This window comes from Pavona decussata, unplaced genomic scaffold, assembly GCF_977016875.1.
Source record: "Pavona decussata unplaced genomic scaffold, jaPavDecu1.1 SCAFFOLD_236, whole genome shotgun sequence".
In the NCBI taxonomy this organism is placed as follows: domain Eukaryota; kingdom Metazoa; phylum Cnidaria; class Anthozoa; order Scleractinia; family Agariciidae; genus Pavona; species Pavona decussata.
Genome location: NW_028145641.1, coordinates 655,177 through 677,974, shown reverse-complemented (window position 1 = coordinate 677,974; position 22,798 = coordinate 655,177). Strand labels below are relative to the sequence as shown.

The 22,798-nt window shown below is 39.5% G+C and overlaps 1 protein-coding gene across 3 annotated transcripts in view; it reads left to right on the top strand.

Moving 5' to 3' along the window:
* LOC146457911 (uncharacterized) overlaps window positions 1-22,798 on the top strand; it is a 49,641-nt gene that overhangs the window by 19,830 nt on the left and 7,013 nt on the right. Inside the window, exons 1-6 of one of the 3 annotated variants that reach the window (XM_085091440.1) lie at window positions 10,360-10,543; window positions 10,668-11,033; window positions 12,705-12,971; window positions 20,986-21,110; window positions 21,453-21,523; window positions 22,310-22,446. In XM_085091440.1, the coding sequence (XP_084947566.1) occupies window positions 10,468-10,543; window positions 10,668-11,033; window positions 12,705-12,971; window positions 20,986-21,110; window positions 21,453-21,523; window positions 22,310-22,446 (1,042 nt within the window). In that variant the 5' untranslated portion in view covers window positions 10,360-10,467. Of the gene's footprint in view, window positions 1-10,359; window positions 10,544-10,667; window positions 11,034-12,704; window positions 12,972-20,985; window positions 21,111-21,452; window positions 21,524-22,309; window positions 22,447-22,798 lie in introns of those variants that run through there. The other 2 variants (XM_085091441.1, XM_085091437.1) reach the window with 2 other exon arrangements.

Genomic DNA, 22,798 nt, shown 5'->3' with positions numbered 1-22,798 from the left:
CTCTCTCTCTCTCTCTCTCTCTCTCTCTCTCTCTCTCTCTCTCTCTCCCTCTCTCTCCCTCTCCCTCTCCCTCTCCCAAGTGACACAAAGTCACGTATTCCAAGGGTCCGTTTGCGACACTCTCCCCCTATTTAATATCGAAGGTATCAAATACACAACACTTCAGTTCAATTGCTCTGCTTGTTCCGCAATGTTCTTTATGCGCTGTGGGTTGGGCTAATGGTTCCTGATATTTGTCGCGTGACAACTCCATTGGACATAGCTGTTGTATTCCTTGCTCTAGAAACGATCTCCTGGCTCGTAGTCGTGCTCCCCGGACGACACCATCTCTTCCTTTAATGAGCTTTACAACAATCCCCGAGTTCTATTTCCCTCTGTTTCTCTCGTCACTTTGGATAAGAACGACGTCACCCTCTTTAATCGATGGTCCTCCCTTCTTATGGTTAAGGTTGTGCCTTTCATGCAGGCTCTTGATGTACTCTGCTATCCATCAGGACCACAACACATCCTTACAGCGGCGTAGGTACTTAGCGCGCTTCCTGAAATCTATATCTCAACTGCATCTGCATCCTCTTCGGGTGAAAGGTTAGGCTGGGCAAACGTCATCGCATTTGGTGTCAGGACCAGTAACTGGGCATCATTTTCGAGATATGTAAGAGGACGATTGTTGAGTGAGATCTCAGCATCCAGGATGGTCTCTTCAAGCCCGCTCCATGTGAGATTCGCTCCTCCAGTAGACTTGTACACAGCCTACTTTACCAGTCCCACCATCCTCTCAAATAGGCCTTTCCACTAAGGCGCTCTGCTCAAGTTGAACTGCCATGTGATGTGGTGATGGGCCAGGTAGCCTGCATTCTCTAGTCCTTTATTATGCCTCTTAGCCAGTTCGCAGCAGCCACAAAACTTCTCCCGTTGTCAGAATACATCTTTTGTAGCCTGCCCCTTCTCGCAATGAAACGCTTAAAGCTTCTCATGAATTCTCCAGTAGTTTGGTCGTGTAACAGCTCCAGGTGGATGGCTCTGGTCAGGCTACATGCAAACAGAAGAATGTAGGATTTTCCATCTCCTCTCCTTTAACCGATTTTGTAGGAAATTGGACCTGCTTGGTCAACGCCCACTACTTGGAAGGGAACTGAGCCAGTGGTGCGGTCAATGAGCAAGTTCCCAGGTGGAGGACTATGAAACGCTGTATCTTGGAACCTTTTGCATCCAAAACAGCCTCTTATTACTTTCTTTGTCAACTGTCTCAGCCGAGGTATCCAATAATCGCACCTGGTTAAGGCCATTGTGCTATCGACTTCCTTATGTAACGTCAGGACGTGTGCGTCTTGGACTAACTCCTCCAATAACATTGCACTTGCTGGTAGATAGACTGGGTAGCTTTCTTGTATTCTTCCGCGGCACTCGTACAACCCCTCGCCGTCCTTCTGTAATTTGAGCCTCAGCTGGTCTTCCATGAACTTCTCTGTGTTGCTTCCGTGTGCCCTTTTGATTCACCATTGGACTTGCTTATCTGTTTCAACTGTTTTCATAGGACTAACCAGTCGTGCTGCTTTGTTCAGCCTGCAGCTGCTGAGGTGGTCTCCACAGCAGTAGCACATACTTTCTTTGTCATTTTGGCTGCTTCTCTGTCTCCTTTTTCGGTTCTGGTTGCAGTTCATCTGGCCAACGGTCAGGATCCTTCAACCAGGGGGTCCCTTCAACCACAAGTCTGGTAAATATGTCTACTTGACAGCCGCTGCTACCAACATCAGCATGGTTCTGGTCGGTGTCGCCATTCGATGTAACTCTTGTCTCTTAGACATCGAAAACAATTAGCGTTTTGGTGGATTCCGCTGTCTCTCTGATAACGGGTTTGTGGGGAATATAGAACTCTCTCCCAATTGGATCTGATGTCACTTTCACCACGATTCCTTTCGCCAACTGGTCTTGAATGACTTCATCGCACTGGGCTAGGAGGTCGGGCTCTCTTTGTAGTTTCTTGACCAGGTTCTCCAAGTCTTCTGAGACCTGCATATTTGTTGGGAGGATATCATGACCATGCTTCCATAATAGGCCCGTCTCACACCATCCCTCGTCACTTCGCTTCAACTGCTTCTGAAAATCATCGTATAAGAATTGTTGATCCCCATCTGGTCTATCCTGAAGGCCCAAAACGTCTAGACTGCATAACTGTTGGTAATCGAGGGACGAGGTTCTGGTAAGATAAACACTGCTTAGACTTGCTTTCTTGCCAGCTGACATCATGGTCCATCCCAGTCTGGTTAACTCTACGATCGGCTCCCCATCTTTTCCAATCCTTGGATTTTTGTCGGTTTTAATCCTGGAGTACTCACTTGTTCCCAGTATTTAATGGATCGGCAGTTCTGGCTTAGTGTCCTCATCGTTCATCACTACTCCCTCGAGGTGGGGGTGCTTGTTGATCTTTTCTGCATACCTTGGTTTTGGAACTGAGGTAAGACCCCTTTATCCACTTTGCTGACTGTAGTCGTCATCTCAAACTTCCCACGGACACTGGAAATCTTAACTTTATACTTTTCGATCTTCTGGGTGGTTGAACACATCATCATGTTAATTCTCTTTAGCTCTGTCCTACTAGGTTGCTTCCCCAGTCGTTTGACAAGTGTTGCTGAGGCATACGATCTTTCTGCTCATTTGTCCAGCAACGCTCTTCACTTAATGCCGTCCAAAATAACTACCACAACAGGGTAAATCACTGCTCCCTCTCCGGTGGTCAACAGCATCTGTTGTGGTTCCTTGTCACAGATCGATGTGTAATGCCTGGCTTCACACTTCTGACAGCTCCTGACGATACGACACTTAGCGGTCCACTGCCTTGTACCAGTGTAGTTGAAATACTACTTCTTCTCGCTGAGGTACCTCCATCTCTGTAGCACCCGCTATCTTGTCACACTCGGTAGACTTGTGTCCGTTAGAATCGCAGTACACACATGCTTGTGGCTTCCAATCCTGTTGCCTTGAGTTAAAGAATCTCTCTCGCGTCTTTGGCGAAGCTCCGGTCATCACTAGATTAGTCCGATGAAGATAACGGGTCTCTATCGCACCATTTTCGAAGCGCCTCCAACATCTGAGGAAAGCTCCACTCCTGCCTCTTGTCATCAACATGTAGACAGACAGGGTCAGCTCTGATACTTGGCAGTTTGTCCAGCGAAACTCGAACATAACCATTTATTTCTTTGATCTTCCCCATCGTTTCCAGCGCCTTAACGTTGGTGGCCAGCTTCTCGTAGAATTCGTGTAACTTGACCCTCTGTGATCCGTGTACGGTTGGTAAAGCGATCATACATTGTGTGTGAGCATTGGCAACCTCGCTCGGTGTTCCAAATTTTGCCTTTCAGCCGGATCGTTTTCGCTCGCTCGTAGCCTACGGTGTTGTAAGGTAGCCCTTCTACCGATGCGCGAACTTTGGAACTTTTTGAACTTGCGTTATGCTAGCTTGTCTTGTCGATTTCTGTCTCGAATTGACTTCAAAATCTCAGCCAGTACAGATGCGTTTCTTGAAATCTTGTAATGGTTAACTGGATATACGATGTTCAATCGATTTATCAGAAACCCTGTGGCATAAAAAAGCCATCATATGTCACGAGACAAAATCCACCCTCAGTAACTTGATAAACACCATAGAAACCTAATCCACAAAGGTTAAAAATGCACAGTCAGTAACTTGCTTAAGACACTGAACTTCCGGCCGAAGGCTAATTTATCACGGGTATCTATTGTACTCCTGAAGTCTTTGTACTTCAAAGTGAATGTTAATTGATAAAACAATTTAAAACTTTTTCGGTATGTTTTTACATCTTAGGCTCAATTTCAATTTGGGACATGTTTCTGGCCACTGAAATTGTACGGAAATCAAATTTATCATAAGTATCTATAGTGTCTTTTGAACTATTTGTACTTGAAAGTGAGTATATCATATTAAGGCAAAAATCATTTAATGATATGTTTTTACTTCAAAGGCCATTAATTTCAGACGTGTTTTCCGTTCTTCTTGATCATTGTCTGCATTGCGTTTAATAAGGTTATCAACATTGATACCAAAGGCATAAATATGCTGACTCGTCACGAAAAACATCACTACTTGGGAACTTCGTTTGCGCGAAGCATCCCAGAATATATTCAATCAGGGAAAGATGTTCACGATTTTTTTCTTTTTTTTTTTTCTTTCCTTTATCGCCAATCTTTACTGTGGAACAACATTAGCAGCTTCAACGAAGGGAACCCCTTACCCAGGTTAGTGACTTCGAATGGTCGTATAACTAATTAACATTTCATTTCTCACTTGGCACTGAAATATAACATTCTGTCTTATAAATAACTTGCTAAAGACAATGAAATTGCGCCGAAAGCTAATTTATCACAGGTATCTACTGTCTCTTCAAGGTTTTGTACTTCAAAGTGAATATTGCTTTTACGATGTGTTTTTACTTTTTAGACCATTAATTTCGGACATGGCTTTGCGGTTGAAGTTATCAAATTGACACCAGGGCCGGGTTGCTCGAAAGCCGATTAACGCTAATCTCCGATTAAAAGTTAACCGAGGTTTTCATCTCGCTCATTAAAAATGGTTTGAAAGGCTCATTTTAAGCTAATGGTAAAGAAAAGTCTGAGGCAATCCTAAAGCACAAAAATCGTTTGGACCAATCCTTACGGATTAGTAAATATACTCGAATCAGAGTTCGCGTTAACCCAGGATGAGTTTAATCGAGCTTTGAAAAACTGGGTCCAAAAGCGTAAATATACTGTACTGATTGATTACGACACAAACGTCATTACTTAACTCGTTTGCAAGAAGAACCCCAGAATATATTCGGGTCAATTAGGTAAAGACGGCCGGTGATGAAATTGTTTGTATTTTTTCCGGACAGCAGACTAAGGTTTATTTTCAACTCCTGTAACATGTGCAACATTCGGGACTGGTCACGTGCGTGACGTCATTGACGCTAGTCCAAAATCGTAGCTTCGCCTCAATATGAAGGCAGTGCTCGCAATTTGTTATGTCATGTTTTTATTCAAAAAATTTAGCATGATATGATAGTCGTATTTTTATTGGCAATTTTACTCACGCTTACCCTTGTGCATTTTAAATTCCCAGTTTATTCCTCAGACTTTTATAGTGTAACTTTAACCGTTTAGAACATTTTAGTATCCTGTTATGGCAATTAATTAATCTTTCGTAATTCAGTTACATGTAAGATTCTTTCCTAGAAAGCAAGAACGTTAGCTTGGTGGATCCAAGATGGCGTTACTGATATGGTGGATCTGATAACTCCATAATTTTTATACCATCCCACGAAATGATAGTCATGTTACAGACGTTGAACTAAAATTTTTAAACGTGCCACACACCGCTTGAGTTTTATTGCCTTACGTTTAACACTCTAAGAGATTTATAGAAGACAGGCGGAATTCCCCACCGATTTCAGTCCCTCGAAACTTAGATCACTCTCAAACCCAGAAGTCTGGTAAAGGTGGATGTGAATCGGTCTTTACATGTGTTAATTCTAGATTCTTCATCTGGCAAAAGACTACGATGCCTCACCTTTGTTTACCTCACTGTCATCCTCGTGGTGTGTAATTGGTTCTTATTCTGACCGTTATGCTTTGGAGAAGGCGCTGCCTTCCAGGTACGTTAAGTGTTGACTGAAAGGCAAAGTGCGTGTGTGTGTTCTACGATCTTATGCCCCATTCACACCGAGGCTTAAACTCGTTTAAAAGCTGTTTAGTTAAAAACAGTTTAAGATTGTTTCCTTCATAAAACTGCTTTCGGATTTTTGTCGACTAGAGATTTAATTAGCACAAACAGGAGCCCATTACCTGGCCCAAATGAAAGGGTAAGGTAAACTGCTTTACTTGAATCCTATGTCAAAGCCAATGGTTCAGGTTTCTGTTACTAATTTTCATTTTGTTAAACCTGGTTTAATTGTTGGTGTGAATGGGGCTTTAGTCATATTTCTTCTCACAGATCTCGTCACTCTTCCTGGCCTCTCAATGTTGGTTCGCAAGATTTGCTAGCGGAATTGCGAGAAACAACATAGGGCTGATTTTAACAACAGAACGGAAACGTCATTTGAGGACACGAGAGCGGGCGCAATAGTCTGCACGCGAGTCTATTTCGACTATATATGGGCATTCTTAATGCGCTCGCCGTTGTCAACTGACGTCCTCGTTGATTGAAACGATAAAGGGAGCACGGGAAGGATAGTGTGTGATAAGTGCGTTGTCGTTTTCTGTTTTGGAATGTGTCGACTTACGCCCCATCGCTGTCAGTCAAAACATCTATGAATTACTATGCTAATGCAGAGCACTTAGCTTTTCACTTAAAGGGTTACCCTATGGTGCAATTTCTGGAAATGGTCACATGAAAAATGTTTGAGTTAGTGTTGTACCTTGCGGCATAGACTCACATTGAATGAGAATAGTTCTTCTTGTCCTGAAAATGTGTACATTTTTATAATGACCAGGTTTATGCAGCTCTGCCTCAAGGGTTATAGTTTGCATGAAAACATAGATGGTTATTATTTTTAACAATAGCTTGGTGACTTTTTTGCTTTCTTTTAGCTTGACAGTCATTTTATTTGCTTTTGAAGGTTAAAGTGGGATCTTGACATTTACAGTGGCAGACAAGTTCCCTTGTGACACTTCTCAACCAAGCTAATACGTTAGAGAGCCGTAAAACGTAGTGAAATGAAACTTTTCTTGCATGGTACTGGAGGATATCATAAGCGAACTTCAGGCCCCAGTTGTTCAAAGAACGGGTAACTTTATCCAGCGAATAAAATGTTTTGGTTGGAGTACATTTTATCTGATGGATAGCGATTTATGCCCTATATAGTTATCCCACTCTTTGAACAACTGGGGCCAGATATAGAATGTAATTAAGTAGGGCTTCATAGACGTTATCGTGTCTTCACGATGTAGGTAGCTCTCCAGTGCAACCTGAGATCTGCATGAACTAGAAAAATTAATGATCAAGCAAAGAAAAAGTTTTATTTTCCCAAAGCAGAGCGATCTTAAAATGTACTGACCGAATTAATTGTGATCTCAGTAGGAGTGGATCCGAGGACCACATCGAATTTTACAATAACTGTCAAAATTCCCGTGCGCTGATTGGCACGTAGCTATTGTCTATAAGAGTACAGACAACAAAAATGACGTCAGATGTAACGCACGCGTTTTCTCAACGGAACTTAAAGCCAATTCCGCTGGTACTTTTTCCATGTTATTGTAAAAACCAAATCGACGGCAGTTTTCTATGGTTTATAATTTTTTTTATATTATAAGCTGAATTCTACGCGCATTTTGATTGGTTCTCACTCATGATCTATCGGAGGACAGACGCATAGATGACGTCACCATTAACAAATTATGCTTCTTTGTTATATGAAACAAATAAATTTGATGCTGTCGTGCATCTGTTCAGTAATTGATCACCGAAGACATAAAATTGTGGTAAGAGGATCAGTGACACACTTTGCTGCGCCTCGTGCACCACTTTTTTGTTCTTACCACATTTTGACGTCATCTGTGATCTATTACTGAACAGACGCAGGGCAACATGGAATCTATTGTTTTATTGGTTATGGTGACGTCATCTACGCGTCTGTCCTCCAATAGATCATTAGTAAGAACCAATCATAATACACGTAGAATTCAGCTTTTTATATAAAAAATATTATACACCATAGAAAACTGCCGAGGAAAAAAATTGAGGAAAACCGCAAACCTAATAGCTTCCAACGAATATATGCTACGTGACTCAAATTTCCGCAAGGCTGATCGGACTGCGCTTAACATGATAGAGACCAAACCGAGAATCACGCAACAGAATGCGGCAACCATGGACAGCTGTTTCGAGCTGGCTGGCTCTCGTCAGCACGGTGTAGCACAGCAAAAAGTAGAACAATTTCAACGCGAGTCGAGTGGTCTACCAAAGGCACGTGGTTGCCGATTTCGGATGGACCCAAATTCAGGCATCCGTCCACGTCATAGCGCATGACTACGAACAATGAACTAAAGAAATCAAATATCGTGTCGCTGTCGCAATAAGTTAAATGAGAAAAGCATAACTTTCCTTCACAGGTACATTGCCAGACCGATGTTCAAAAAAAGATAAACATAAAAGTAAACAGTAAGCAAGGGACCGCAAACCAAGACGCTGCAAGTGTACGTAGGATCTGTAAAAGATCTCTCCCCAGATCTTGTAAGATAAATTATCAGTAACTTTTGTGTAATGACGTAATAGACCATTTCCGAGTTGTTTGAACCTCATTATGAAAGCGAGGCTAATTGCAAAGTTTTTGTCATAAAAATAAGTTTTCATTCATATGCAATTAAAACTAATATAAATGTTTTGCACTTAGTCTCGCTAGCTCTTTTATAATGAGGTTCACAGCAACTCGGAATGGCCTATTGCCTTGTGACTAAAACATGTAACGTTCAGTGTGTTTAATTGTTAATAAAGCATTTAATTATAAAAAAGAAGAAGAAATTCTCATCCTAGTTTTTCTTTATTGAAATCATTGTCCCTCGGTGATTCTTAAATAAAATGCAGGTTTGTTCGGTAATTGAGGAATTATCCATATAAAATCTCTTTTTTTCTTAGACTCTTTTTTCTACGACTGAGCGCGCAAGCCTATAATCTTATGATGGTCTTCTTGTGTCTGGCACGCGGAATTTCCTTTTTAAGTTGGTATTCAGCTAAGGACTTCACTGGGCTGTCCATGTGGCCCCAGTTGTTCAAAGGCCAGATAACTTTTTCCGCTGGATAAGACACTATACGAGGTCTAAAATATACTTCACGTTAAACGTTGTCAAGGTTTTTGTACACTTTCAAACTTAACTGCGGTTGGAGTGTGCATATTCGATTGTACAAGAGGAAATACTGAAATTTTGCACAGATTTAAACTGTCTGATAGTGACTTATCCACAGGATAGTTATCTGGCTTTTGAACAACTGGAGCCTGGTGTTTTAGTGGGCTACATATAGTGAACTACGTTCCAAACTTCCAAGGGCCGGTGTTCCGACTAGCGTGTTGTCAATTGGCATCTCGGCTTGGCGGCGGTGCAGTCAGATTTTTCTTTGTGTAAATTGAATTAGGGAACACCTGAAAAAATACTGGTTTAGAAGAAATCTCCAGCTTTTTCCGCCCATTGCGGTATGCGTTTTAAAGGAATTCAAAAATGCTTGATTCCATTAACGTTCAGTTTGTCTCCAACACACAAACGAAGGCGCTATTCAATCAAAAGAGGCTACAATTATCACTTCATTTCGTCATAGAACAAATTGAAAGAGTCATGAGTAAAATTCCTTGAAATGAAGCTTTAGAAAACAATGATTAAAACTACAGAGGTGAGCAGAAGCTCTTCCTGCATGACATACGAGTCATTCAAAGTAACCCGCTTAGCATCCTGGCATTGTTCGCAACAAAACCTGCAGCTAAGCCGATTTCCTTCCCCACCCCTGATCCACCTATTGTATTTTGCCGGTAACCCAATCAGATAATTAAAATTGCATCATACATTGATTCAATTTTTAAGAATCACAGTTCTTATTATTTTACCTATCATGTATATCATCATTTCATTTTACTCTTCATCCACGGTCGAAGTAGCCGTGCCGAGTTTCCGTTATCATACACTTAGCCTTTCAAGTGAAGGTTAGTCAGGGGCAATTAACCATTGGTTCATTTCGATCGCAATCTGATATCAGTGTTCGGAAAAAATGACATTCAGCACGACTTAGAAATTCCAATTAAATTGTGAAGAAAAATTAGAATTTTAGGTCTTTGATTAGCGTACGTCACCCAAACTTTCGCAACGCCGAAAAACCTAATACTCTTTTATTTTCGGAGGGGTAAATACTTAAAAGTGCAGAAAAGGCAAGCTTGTATTTCAGTGAAAGCCAACAACAGCGCGCTAGTAATTATAAATTCGGAAGCAAGATTTAGTTCCCAAAAATTTTCGGCAACTTAAATTTTGTGGTAAAAGAATCCTGGCAGATTTAACTGTGTTAGCTCACACGAAACTGCCCCGCGTAACTATGGTCATGCATACCTAATGAGGCTTACTGAAAGCAAAATGGCTACCTCCGGCTGGTCTCAACCTAACTGAAATATTGCCCAGGATTCAGGAAATACTAGCTTTTTGAATTACTTTGTATGTTACAAGATGTTTTATTTAATCCATGCATCGCTGATGCTGATTTTGGTAAAACGGGCATTGCAATTGCAAACATTGGGGTCGCCGCTCACACAGGAAAAATCTATCCCAGTCTTTCACAGCGGGAATGTATCGCGGGAAGACTAGGATCTAAATGAATATTTCCTGGCGTCCCTCGGGTGATATCATTCAGCAAATATAACGAACATTCCTCGTTGGTGAACGTTCCTCAGTTGAATTTGACGTTCGGGGAAGTCTAATATCACTTTCAGTTCTTCAAACAAGATGGATGCATCTTTTGGCAGTATTGTGCGGTTGTATGTAGCGATCGCTCTGATTTTCGCGTCACTGCAACGATCTGGTAAACAATCGAGAACTTTGTCGAATTCGAATGACGAAAAGCTTCTGTTATTGTAAGTTTATGTTGCCTTTTAGTGTGAAGAAAACCTAGCTGATGTTGGTATTCTGATCATTTTCTATTTCAGAGGCTTTTAGTTGGACCAAACAGCCCGACAAACCAACTAATGTGATAGAAGATGGAGTAAACAACAAGAATGTGAGACTTACTTGGACATTCGGACTTGATTCTGGCGAAGATCTTGTGGCGGTCTATTTCAGGAGAGCGGAGCTCAGCGGAGGAAACAATGTTCTAATTGCATCGAGGCTAAAGGCTGGGTTCGTTTACCCACTGAACACCGATTTCAATAGACACTATAAAGCGGAGCCTCCCTCGCGGCTGGTAATATTAAACGTGGACAACAACAAGGAATACCAATACATTATCCAAGTCACATATTCTATAAATGAAAACCCTATAACAGTTGAATCCACTGTAGTTGTTAAAGTATATGGTAAGTGAAGATTATTCCGAATTCAAAAAACACTGTTTTGTTTTACTTTGGTGCTTACAATAAGTTTTTCCTTGCCTCTAAACAGTCATTTTGGGAGCTAAAACAAACATTTCCCTGACTATCTTACGCTTCAATTTTACCTGTATTTTATCACTTAGCTTTAAGTCTTCTCAATTTTTGTTTAGTCGTTTAGCTTGAAATATGCTCTGTGTCATTTTTTGATTGCAAGTTCTCGATGATCCCGAAACCGTTAATTTTTCACTTGGTTCATGTGTGGGTTCTGAGGAAAGTGTGTAGGTTTCTTACTGTCTATTTTTCATACACGACGGAAGCTTTCAAGCCTTTGTTGAATGCTACGATCTCTGTAATTGATAGGCCTCGGTCAAAGTGTAAAAGCAGGTTTCAAACACAACATAGATCATTAGTCAGTAAACGCCTTGGTTTTTGAGCAACTACAGTAATTCGCCAACAAGAAGTTGTGATTTCAACTGCGAGAACATGCAAATTTCAGTAATTCGAAAAATTTGGTTCTCTAAAGGTGTCACTGAATGAAATATTTGGGATTGTGTAGTAAAATCTACAGTTCTTTACCGCAAGGAACGTTTGACACTGAATGAAACCGACCAAAAGAAAGATATTTGCGGTGAGTAACTGTTGGGGCTTGCGAAACCAATTATCTCGAATGATATTGTGCTTTCCAGCGCGTCATTTTCAGTTTAATTGTAAGACTTAACATTCACGCTAACTTTTTCACATACTGTCAAAACTTGCTGTGCGGATAAATTAGCTGTCATCAAGAAAGTATTGATAACGTTACAAAATGACAAAGTTATCGAATACTGCGTTTTTGCGTTTGAAATTCGTAGTATTCGGCGGCGATGAGTCATCGCATGATTTGCATAAGTATTCACTGCCACATCTAAATATCGAGTTTTGTGTCAGCTTTCTTTGTGTTGAATATTTGAATGTCAAAATGAATGGCTCACCGCATACAATATAAAGTTATGTCGGTGAACTTTTGCGGATGAGTCATGGCCAGATTAGTGTTTTGCCGAATTGGAAGATCTCGGCATTTGCCATCAATAATATAGCTTGTGCTTACATTGGGTTACAATTCACAATTAACGGATCGTTGCACTCAGGTTTGGAAAATTCAAACCCTTTTGTTAACAGCAACAAAGGCACCCTGATTTTATTATGCTTTTGTAATAAGATGCCTTTTTACTTGGTTTTTGGGTAAGGGGATTATGAAACATGGATTTTTGGCCATTTGAGGTTTATTTATTGTAGATAATATAAACACTTCAAATGGTAATGCGATGCACTGACGCACCCCAAAATCATCTTCTCACGTGATGTAAAATGGTCCCACTTTTGAGTTTGCGGATGAAATCATAGAGCGTGGCCATTCAATAGAGACAGTTTTAAAAGTTGCTTCTTCCCATAAAAATTTCATGAGTGAAAATCAGGGCTTTTTAAGTGCAAGTTTGGGCTTTGGTTCAAGGCATACAAAGATTTTTGTTTATTTAGTGGCTGTTGTTCCAAGTGGCCTATGTTTTTACACTGTGCACATTTCAGATGAATAGGCTCAATTATTTATTTATTTATTTTTGTTTGTTTGTATTTTTTTTATGAGACCTCTCTTTTTTGTTATTATTTAACATTTGTTAGTTCCTCCAAGAATAACTGAGCCACCAGCAAGGACTTCCCGAGTTGACGCAGGACAGAATTTGACACTGACGTGCAGTGCTTCCGGTGACCCCCTACCAAACATTACCTGGACAAGAGAAGGTGCCACAAAGGCTAATCAGTTAGTCAATGCCACTGGTTACAGGCTGCATCTTGTTAATGTACAGAAAGAGGATGTCGGATCATACAGATGTACTGCTAATAACAGTTATGGCATTGCCTCCAGTCTTGCTCTAGTTAATGTGAGATGTAAGTATTCACAAAATTTATAAATTTTTATATAGAGGAAGTGTCATTTAAGATATAGTGCCCTCTTTTTTCTACCGCGCATTACATTTTGCGCATCCCAGGATGATCTGAGAGACTTGGGTTTCTTAAGGATAGTACCTACTAAAACATATATTTTTGCATGGTTTATTGTAACATGAGAAAAGCAGATCTCAGCAAGAGTTGTTGGAATCCAAAAAGAAAATTAGCCCTGGGTAAGATACATGACTGTACATAAAACCAAGCTTCAGTTTGGACAAAATTGCCATGCATTGTGTTTTTTACAGCATTTTCAAATAATATTCAATTTGTGGCTTAAATGGTTTAACACACTTAAAGTGCCTATCACCCCTACCCAATTCCTTTCATTCTCAAAAGTAGACATAGAAAGTAAGCCAAAACAAGCAAAATAATGAGATTTGAAGTTATTCTCGATTTTTAAAGTGCTACTGTGATCAAATTTTTACCTCTTGAATTTTAAGTTTTATTACATAGAATTCTAGGAAAAATTAAAAACGCCGTTTACCGTTTCTAAATATCTGCATTGGTTCCGGAGATATTTAACTTTGAAAAATGTGTAAAATATGTAAATGAGAGGACTGATGACGTCATAGTATCAACTCAATATAACATCAAGCATATAAATAGAGCTATCTCAGTCAATTTACATCAGAGACCATTGAAACCTGGTAGGCTAATAGTTCTAAAGGCAATACACCTACAGCTATAAAAAATTCGGTTCCCATGGCAACTAACTCTTTTCCAGTCTCCTCCAACCTGATTTCAATATTTTAGTGATTTTCAGCTTGAAAAACATTTAACAAGGCCACGAACTCGACCTAACATATTTATACGCTTGCTGGATTATGCAGATAGGGCCCCATTGGCAAATATCAAAACAGAACGCCAACTGCGGCCAACAAAGCCTTAAGTATCAGGGAGGACTGGAACCCAGTATGTTGCCATGGTAACAAAATTGATAAGCTCATATTGTGGAGCGCACCTAGAACAATGTCACTGCAAAGAATCAAGCATTTCTGATACACATTGGCTGAGATATCTTTTTTCATAATATTTGATTAAAATTTGGTTGATATTATGACGTCATCACTTGGCTAATTTGAATATTTTAAAAACTGGAATATCTCTGGAACAAAAAGAGATATTTGAAAATAGTAAACAGCATTCTTCTTCTCGTACAGACTACTTGTTTATGTTTTCAAATGGCTTAGATTTGAAAGACGCGAATTTCGTCATAGTAGCACTTTAAAACGCAATCGAAATCACAATTTCCAAAGTTAAAACTGCGCCATTAAAGGACTGGCACTAGTGAGTTGTGACGTCGACCCGGTATCTCGATAACAAGCACACAACAAAACAGTAGTGAGTCGGAGTGAATTCTACGCGAGCTGTTTGGGGTTTCTGGCCGATTTTTTAGCCCAAAAGCCGAACACTGACACCGAATCCGAGAAAAGCTACAACTCAGATGATTCTGAATTTAACTACAACCCTGGCTACGTAATTGACGCGACGATCAAGCACGTAAAATAGGAATGAAAGGCCTACACAACTCCTACTCGCATGTTTCAGTATTTTAATCAATTTAGCTTCTTGTATGTTTACAGCGGGTTGGCATGACGATTTGAAGGATTTGTATGATAATCATAGAACAAAACCTGTAGCATGTTTTGTATTTGATCTCAAAGAACATTTTGGGTTTAGAGTTCTGCGTTTAGCGCCTGTTTATTTCACCTCTTGTTTCTGTTTAGCCTCTGTTGTTCTTATGCCATTTCATTTTACTAGTATTTAGATCTAGTTTGGCTCGTTTCAGTTCGCGGTCCAGTGACAGTACAACTTCTAGTTAGGATTGAACCATGTGATAATCTTTAACCTGCGAAAGCGACCGCTATTGTTGTTATCTTTGTTAGGATTCAACTGTGTAATTACATCAGTTTAACTTACAGTTTTTGTATTGCGGGGCCCGGCCATTTGTTTTTGTCATGTGGCAAGATGTTGTGTCTCTGATCGTTGCTATTTGTTTTTTGATTCTTTCTCTAGCACTGTAGATTTCTTCGAGAGCTATGCAATGCGTGAAATTGAGGGCTTAAGTTTGTTTAGTTACGGCTTCGTTTAAATAAGCACTTATATCTTCTCCCTCTGGGATATCAGCAGAGAGGAGTTACAACAGTTCATTGAACAAGCCAACAATCACCACCCTACCATCAAATTCACGGCTGAAATTTCTGAAACGAAAATTACATTCCTGGACACTGTGGTTTATTTATAAAGGCAACAGATTCATTACCGAATCAGTGCTCGATGTACGCACTCACTACAAAGCTACTGAGACATTCCAGTATACGCATTTCTCCTCGTGTCACCCATCAGGAGTAAAAAGAGGTTTCATCAAAGGAGAGGCCCTCAGACTTCTCCGGACAAACTCAACAAAAGCAACATTTGAAGAAAAAATCAAACATTTCGAATCACGACTTATCGAGAGGGGCTATCCAAAAAATCTAGTGCAGAGAACTCTCTCAGAAGTGATTTTTGAAAATAGAAAACATGCGGCCTTCAACAAAAACCTCACACAGACAAGAGAATCTTGCCTTTTGTCACGCAATACCACCCATCAGTTACAAACTTGAAACAAATACTAATGGAAAACTGGCATTTAATAGAACGACAACCATTGCTCAGAGAAATTTACAAGGAATCTCCTCTAATTTCATACAAAAGAGGTAGGTCTCTCAAGGATATACTCGTGAGAGCAAAACTCTAAAAACGGCTAAAACACGCACGTGAGAGTCGTGCAGGCCTGTCACTATTTATAATATTTTATAAATAGTGACAAAGCAACCGATGGTTGTACTGGTGGTTCCCAGTTAGACTTAACGTGGAAAGGATGAGGTTCTTCGTTTTTCCCGTGGAATATGTATTGGAGGCGCATTCTTCTTGCAAAGTCATTAAAGTCTTGCAAGAGTTGGCGTCTAATTAGATTATCATTTGTCACGGTTGTTGGAATGAATTTAAGTCCTTTCGCCACGAGGTTTACTTGGTCGCTTGTGAGGAGAAGATATAAGTGTAAATAAGCAAGACTTTTCCTATGAACAAGAGGCTTGCTTTTTGTCAACGAAACCACCACATCAAATTTTACTTCGCGGCAACATGCGGACAGCTGAGGAGACATTTTTCGTGGCGTAAATATAAGCTTGCTTGTTCAGTTGATATTTGTACCATTTTTAAATTGTTTTTTTGCTGAAATTGGTCTGGTAGTAAGAGAAGTAAAACCACACAACGTCTGGAAAGCCGTTGCGTGTGTTATTTTTCAAAATATCTTGATTTCCAGGTAAGAAAAGCCGACCTTTTGAGCAGTTCGATTGACTCTTTACCTTGTTCTTCACAGACAAATTCAAGACTGAAGCTTTTTTAAAAAAAATGATCTGTTCCTCTTGGAAAGGCTACTCCCAAATTTATAGACGAGGAATTGAGAAAGAAAAAGAACTAGCTTTATCATGTCACTGTGGCCCTTCATCCGCTCACCAACAGACAGCAGTCTCAGAAGTAAGAGACTCCATTCGCCTCTTCGCATTCTTGTGAGTCTAGACCAATTATAAATTAACATAAGTTTTCTATTTCAGTAGGTTTGTTTTCGCTATAAGCTTAAATAAAAACATGGAAACATTTCTTACCGCTCGTTTGCGGCGATGTTTGGTAATGGTTTAAATCAATACACCTGGACTTGTGGTCACCGCTTTAGCATGGGCAGTTGGCATCACATTAACACCAATATCATCTCGTTTCAGTCTTGAGAGGATTGGCTTGTTACAGTAAATCAGAATCGACGCATGAAGTCGTCGTTCGTGAAGTGCTTGGAGCATATTGACGATTTTCCGGGTTAGCCCGCTTTTGTTTCATGAAATCGATCTATTTCTTTCTGCATTTCCTTGCTTCATCATTATCGAACAGTATAGCGTGCAGAACTATAACCTTCTACATAAATGAGAAGGCAGCATATTCACCTACCACATACCTTCCTGGCACATTCCAAGTTCAGTACAGAGAATGTAGTGACAAATGAGCAAATGCTCTGTGGCTGAGATACCGGGTCGACGTCACAAGCTTGTTAGAACCCAGTCTCTCAACTGCTCCTTTTTGTATTCAATATCAGGGTCCGAAATTAACTTTTTTAGGCAGGCGCCAAGTGGCGACTGAAATTTTTTTTTCAGTCGCCATATGGAAAAATGTGGTCGCCAAAAAGCAGAAAAAAAAGTGTCAGTAAAATCTTTTTTTCGAAGCGAAACACAAACCAAATTTTTTGGTTGCCAGATGGAAAATTCTGGTCGCCAATTTTTCTTTTAAGAATTAGAACGAAGAGAACGCTTTTGGGGCCGCAATGGCGATTTATACACCTACTTGTACCACTGAAAAACCATGACGAATGAATCGAATGCCGGCTATATACGCAGTTTTATAAGACTGCTAAATGTTTTAAGTCAACTTAATACCTTCTCTTGTCTCTACCTTTTGGAGAAGAAATATACCCGATTTAAAAAAAAACTGCCGGCTGGTTCTTTGCTCTATGTTTAAAACCGTAAACGATCTTTCCTTTTGCGTTCTGTCAAGACGATCAACGGATCGCCATGTTGTTCGCACCAGGCCACAACCGTGCAGCATTTCTCGTTCAAAAAACATGGCGGCAAAGCTTCGCACTGCTCAAGCTGTGAAGCGTTGTGATAGATTTATAATAACAGGAAAATCGGTTTTATACTTCAAAAGCAGTGGAAAGGTAAAAAGTAAGTGACCAATTGGCGGGCGGCTTTGAATTTATTTTTATCGATTTGGCTGAAAATCAAAGTTATTGTTTGTATAATGATCGTGGCATGAAATAGTTAATCGCCCGCTGGCGACTAGTTGTGAAATTCTGGTCGCCAGTGCAAAATTTTTAGTCGCATCGGCGACCAGGAAAGCGCAATTTCGGACCCTGAATATGGCGGAAAACGGCCTATTTTGGGCGATTTTGTCGTCTGATAAAAACAAAACGAAACATGGAATACGATTTATTTCTTCTCAAAGCGTCTTAGACATGCATAAATTTTCGAAATCCATTAAAACTGTTTAAGGGTGATAGGCACTTTAATTTGCATTTTAGATTCCAATAAGGATCTGCTTTTCCCCCATAGCGATATTAAAAGAGAAATACTTAGTAACTGCATTAGGAGGCACCATCTTTAAATGTTGTAATTTAGCGCTCATGGAAGAATGAATGATTTTAATACTACATGTAGACCTGTGCATTGTTATTTGTAACTTTGAATAAGTTATGGGGAGTTTTGCAGGGTTTGTTTGCAAGCCTTTTGACAATTGAAGTTAAACATGAAATAATCTTCTAGCCAGACTTCTTACCAATAGCAGCAAACCTACAATATCATAAGAACCAAAATGGTGATGTGCTGTAAATGCATATACATGTATATACAAATGTACACTGTACTTTTAAAGGCGAAAATAGGTGAAAATCAAATTTAGTCCATGACTAATAATATTATTATTGTATACGATACTAGTACTGCACATGTACAATTTGACCCAATTTGTTTGTGTATGTAATACGTGTAAGTACTGTAGCTACAGTACCGGACAGAAGAAACCTAACAGAGAACGCTGCGCTGAATGCGTTCTTAAAGCGTTCTGCTTTGCGTTCCCTTAGCGTTCCCCAAGCGTTCCAGTTTAAAATGGAACGCTAGAGAGAACTCGTTCAGCTAATTATCTCCAGGAACGCGTTCCTTCTGACACTTTTGTGCACAGTTTAGAGTGCCCAAAACGACATTCGTGTTGGTCGGAAAGATAGGCAAACTCTCGCTTTATGCGTGACAACGGATTGTAAATTTACATCAACTCAAAGAGAATGATTTCCAGATAGCCAATGAAATAAGGGAAGGGGACAACATAAACGTGTCCATACCAGTATTACATGTAAGTCTTTTCCTATCCGACATTTTAATCAAACAGGGAATCTCCATGACAAATTTAACCACGCACAGGACGAAATAAAAAAATTCTCATCCGACATTTTAATTAATGACATCGATGAACAGATCAGACGGGAGGAAACAATAAACCTTTTTCGTTTGAACTTGCCTTTATTCTGCTGGCATATTGAAACATCGAAGTGTCAGGCAAGTACTGTACGAAAGAAATCGGGCTGGACCTGAAGTGGGATAAACTATTGCAAATCGATCTGTTTAATTACTTTGCGCTTTGGGTTCTACCTGTTTTTCGCACGCTCGATGGTACAAGCTAAACTATTCTTCAAATAAATACTTCAACAACCTGTTTTAATAATCCTGTAAATCGGAATCTTTTAGGAAGCGATAAATCTCGAATTACATCCAAAGTGGATTGTCTACCTTCAAATGCATTGTCGTACGGCAAAATATATCATTATACATCAGGATAACAGGCTCTTCGCACGGTTCCCAAGAGGTTCTGAAGCCTAAATAGTTTTTCTGAATGTAAAATAATTCATCTCGTCTTGTTTGAAGCCAGCTTAAATAAGTAATGAAGCTGAAGTAGGAGATTAGTGAGCATTCAAGCCACAAACGCACCTTCAACGCATCGAACCACACCTTGTTTACAAGATCCGATCGTTGTGGATCGTTGTGCGATTTTCTCAGATAAGCAGTACTGTTGGCCAGCAGAAACTATCCAAATGAATTTCGGGAAACAATATGGTGTCGACATTTACGAAGGATCACTTATCGGTTTGTTTTAGTGTTTTTTCAATAATTTTTTCGCTGCGCGTGATTATCATGCGCCATTTTAACGCATCATCATTTACTGCTTTCCACCGGTTTTTTTTTTTTTTTTTTTTTTGGGCCTCGAGAATGCGTTCTAGCGTTCTCTTAGTGTTCCAGTAACGCGTTCCCTGTTAGGTTTCTTCTGTCCGGTGCTGTAATTTTAAGCGTTCCACTTTGCGTTCCCTAATTTTCCAGTAACGCGTTCCCTTTTAGGTTTCTTCTGTCCGGTACTGTAGATGTAGCCAGGTTTTAATTAATTTTGGGGTAGAAGTTCTCAGTCGTGAAAAGCCAGGCACCACTCATTAAATGCGTCTTGTTTAGACTGGTTTTAAATCTCTGCAAAGGCAGGTACCATGTTTGGAGTAAATGGCAGGGCTAAAAATTAACCCAAGTGTGCTTGGTCACCACTCGAGGCAGTTTTTGCTCTAGTCTTAAGGACGGTGCCTATTTTGTTACTGTGCATACTTTCTGCGCATCTCAAGATACTCAGGTTTCCTATGGGTGGTGCCTGCTAATACAGGAATATTTTTGCACAGTTTAAAACTATACGGAGAAAATAGAATGAGCATGTGCTCTTGGTATCCCAAAAGAAAATTGGGGATAACTATGTATTTTTCAGAGATAATTAAGCTTCAAGTTAGAAAAAAAATCCCATACATTGCTTTATATTTTGGTTACCCCCAATTTTCTTTTTGGATTCCAATACGCCTTGCTAAGATCTGCTTTTCCCGCATAGTCATAAACGGCACAAAAATACTTCTTTATTGTTAGCCACCGCCCTTAAATGAAAAATACTGCATTCACTTGTCTAGAATAAACGTCCCATGGCACTTACATGTAACAGGGCTTTTACATGCACATGTAAAGCGAAAGAACACAAAACCCAGATTTTAATGCACCTAGAAATTAATGACTTCTCGTTGGCCATGCATCAGCATATGTGAGTTCAAAATGGACCACAAACTACCTTGGGTGGTTTTCCTCTTCAGAACTAAAAATAATTTCATGGAAGTTGACGAAAAGATGTGTGACTGGGTGACCGCCAATTTTTAGCCGGCCCCTGAGTGAGTGCCAGTAGCCTGGCCCCTGTTTCTGTTAATAAACTGTGTATGCACTTTTCAGGGCAGTGACATGTAGGCATATTGTGCGTGATTTGGAGTTTATTGTTTTAATTGTTGTGCACCACTTGTTTGTGACAGGTCCAAGTAACCAGTGTGACCAAAAAACAGTTGGCATTAAAATTTTGGGATTGGAATTTAAGGATCCTTATAGGAACAGAGCATCTGTTGAGTTTCAACAGTTAGCGTCGAATGTGACTGCAGCAGTAAGTTTGAAACCATTACAGTTTACATGTATGTCTTGAGCAACAATATTGAGACCATTGATTTTGTCTGTTTGAAAACATCTAAGTACAGTCAACTCTTGCCTTGCAGACACTTCCCTATTACGGACAGCAGCTAAATCCCCAGCACAAATTAATTACTTGATTTACTCTCCCTCCCCCCCCCCCTCCAAGAATTTTGATCCCATGTGTCACTTTAATAAATTACATGTGCAAGCAAACTACATGTGAAACCTTTTCATTTGACGAATGTTGTACATACACTGTATAACATGTACATGTAGTAAATATGTGACTTAATGAAACTGAATTTGTTGTCATTAGATCACAGGTCCATACAGCAGGCCCGAGAATGCTGCAAAACAGCTTTATGAAGTGGCTATTGTTGAATTCAGGTAACCATGTCCATTACTGAGACAGTGATGTATGTGATCCCTTTTTTTCCATAAACGTTAAAAAGTTACGAAAGTGAAATAACAAGGAATATTTTGCAGTGGTTTAATTTTGGGCTGAATATCTATCACCATCTTTCTATCCATGCCTTAGTGGCGACAGGGGCCAGATTCACAAAACCCTGCCATTCAATATTAATGATAACAACACTCTATTGTTAAGACAGTAACAATGCTTAGTTAGCATCCTAACTAAGGAGGGTTCTGCTAATCTAAAATCCTGGGCTTCAATTAGTCCGGCTAGTTTAGTGATTGTGCAGTTCCAGAAAATATCCATACCCACCCCATGGAAGGTCATCCAAAATTCCTATGGGAAGTGGAGTCTTGAAAGTTAAAATTTTAGGAGCAAAGTATGAAGCTAAACTAGAATTTCCAAGGGGGAAGGGGATGCAAAACAAAAAACCTTCCGTCTGGGGATCTGGAGTTTAAAATTATTTTTATTATAGACTTTCAACACACTATTCAGTGTAGTTATTTAATTATCTCTTTAATTTCTTTTCTTTTTCTTTTTTCTTTTTTGTTTTTTTTTTTTCTTTTTTTTTGTTTTGTTTTGTTTTTTTCACCACTACCTCTTGCAAACTTCAGCACTAGTTTAGACCAAAACATTTACAATACAAATTATTCAAACTGTTACAAAATCAGTGGGGGATTGCTTCGTTTACAGTAGCAATGGAAAACAAAACGTTCCTACATGTAGTAATTATTATTTTCTGTGTGCTTCTTTTTTAGGGCTGGTAGTGTTATGACTGTTGCTCAACTACAGTTTCAAAAAAATGTTAATGATCCATTACAGCCTCTACGGGATGACATGAATGATGGAAGACTTGGAATGTTCTCTGTTGACAGTAATCTTGTTCTGGATCCAAGTATGTTTCCTTGATCCTAATTTAACTTCAATAAATTCTGTAATGCTACCTCAAAATTATTCAAAATAAATTAAACAAAATTTTACTAATACAAGAATGTAATAATGTTATGTTGATCTTTCTAATAACCATGAGGAAAATAGAGGTTATTTTTGTTGACTTATTGTTGTATGTACGTGTAACTGAGAGAAAGGCATAATTTACCCCCAGGGTTAAAGTCTTTAAAAGATTCTTAAATACATGTATCTTCAAAAGTCTGTGGATACACATGTCCATGTAGCCTCTTGCTGCAGACTTGAATTCTGACACAGTAAATGATTTTTAATTATTTTTTGCTATTAATTTTCTCCTG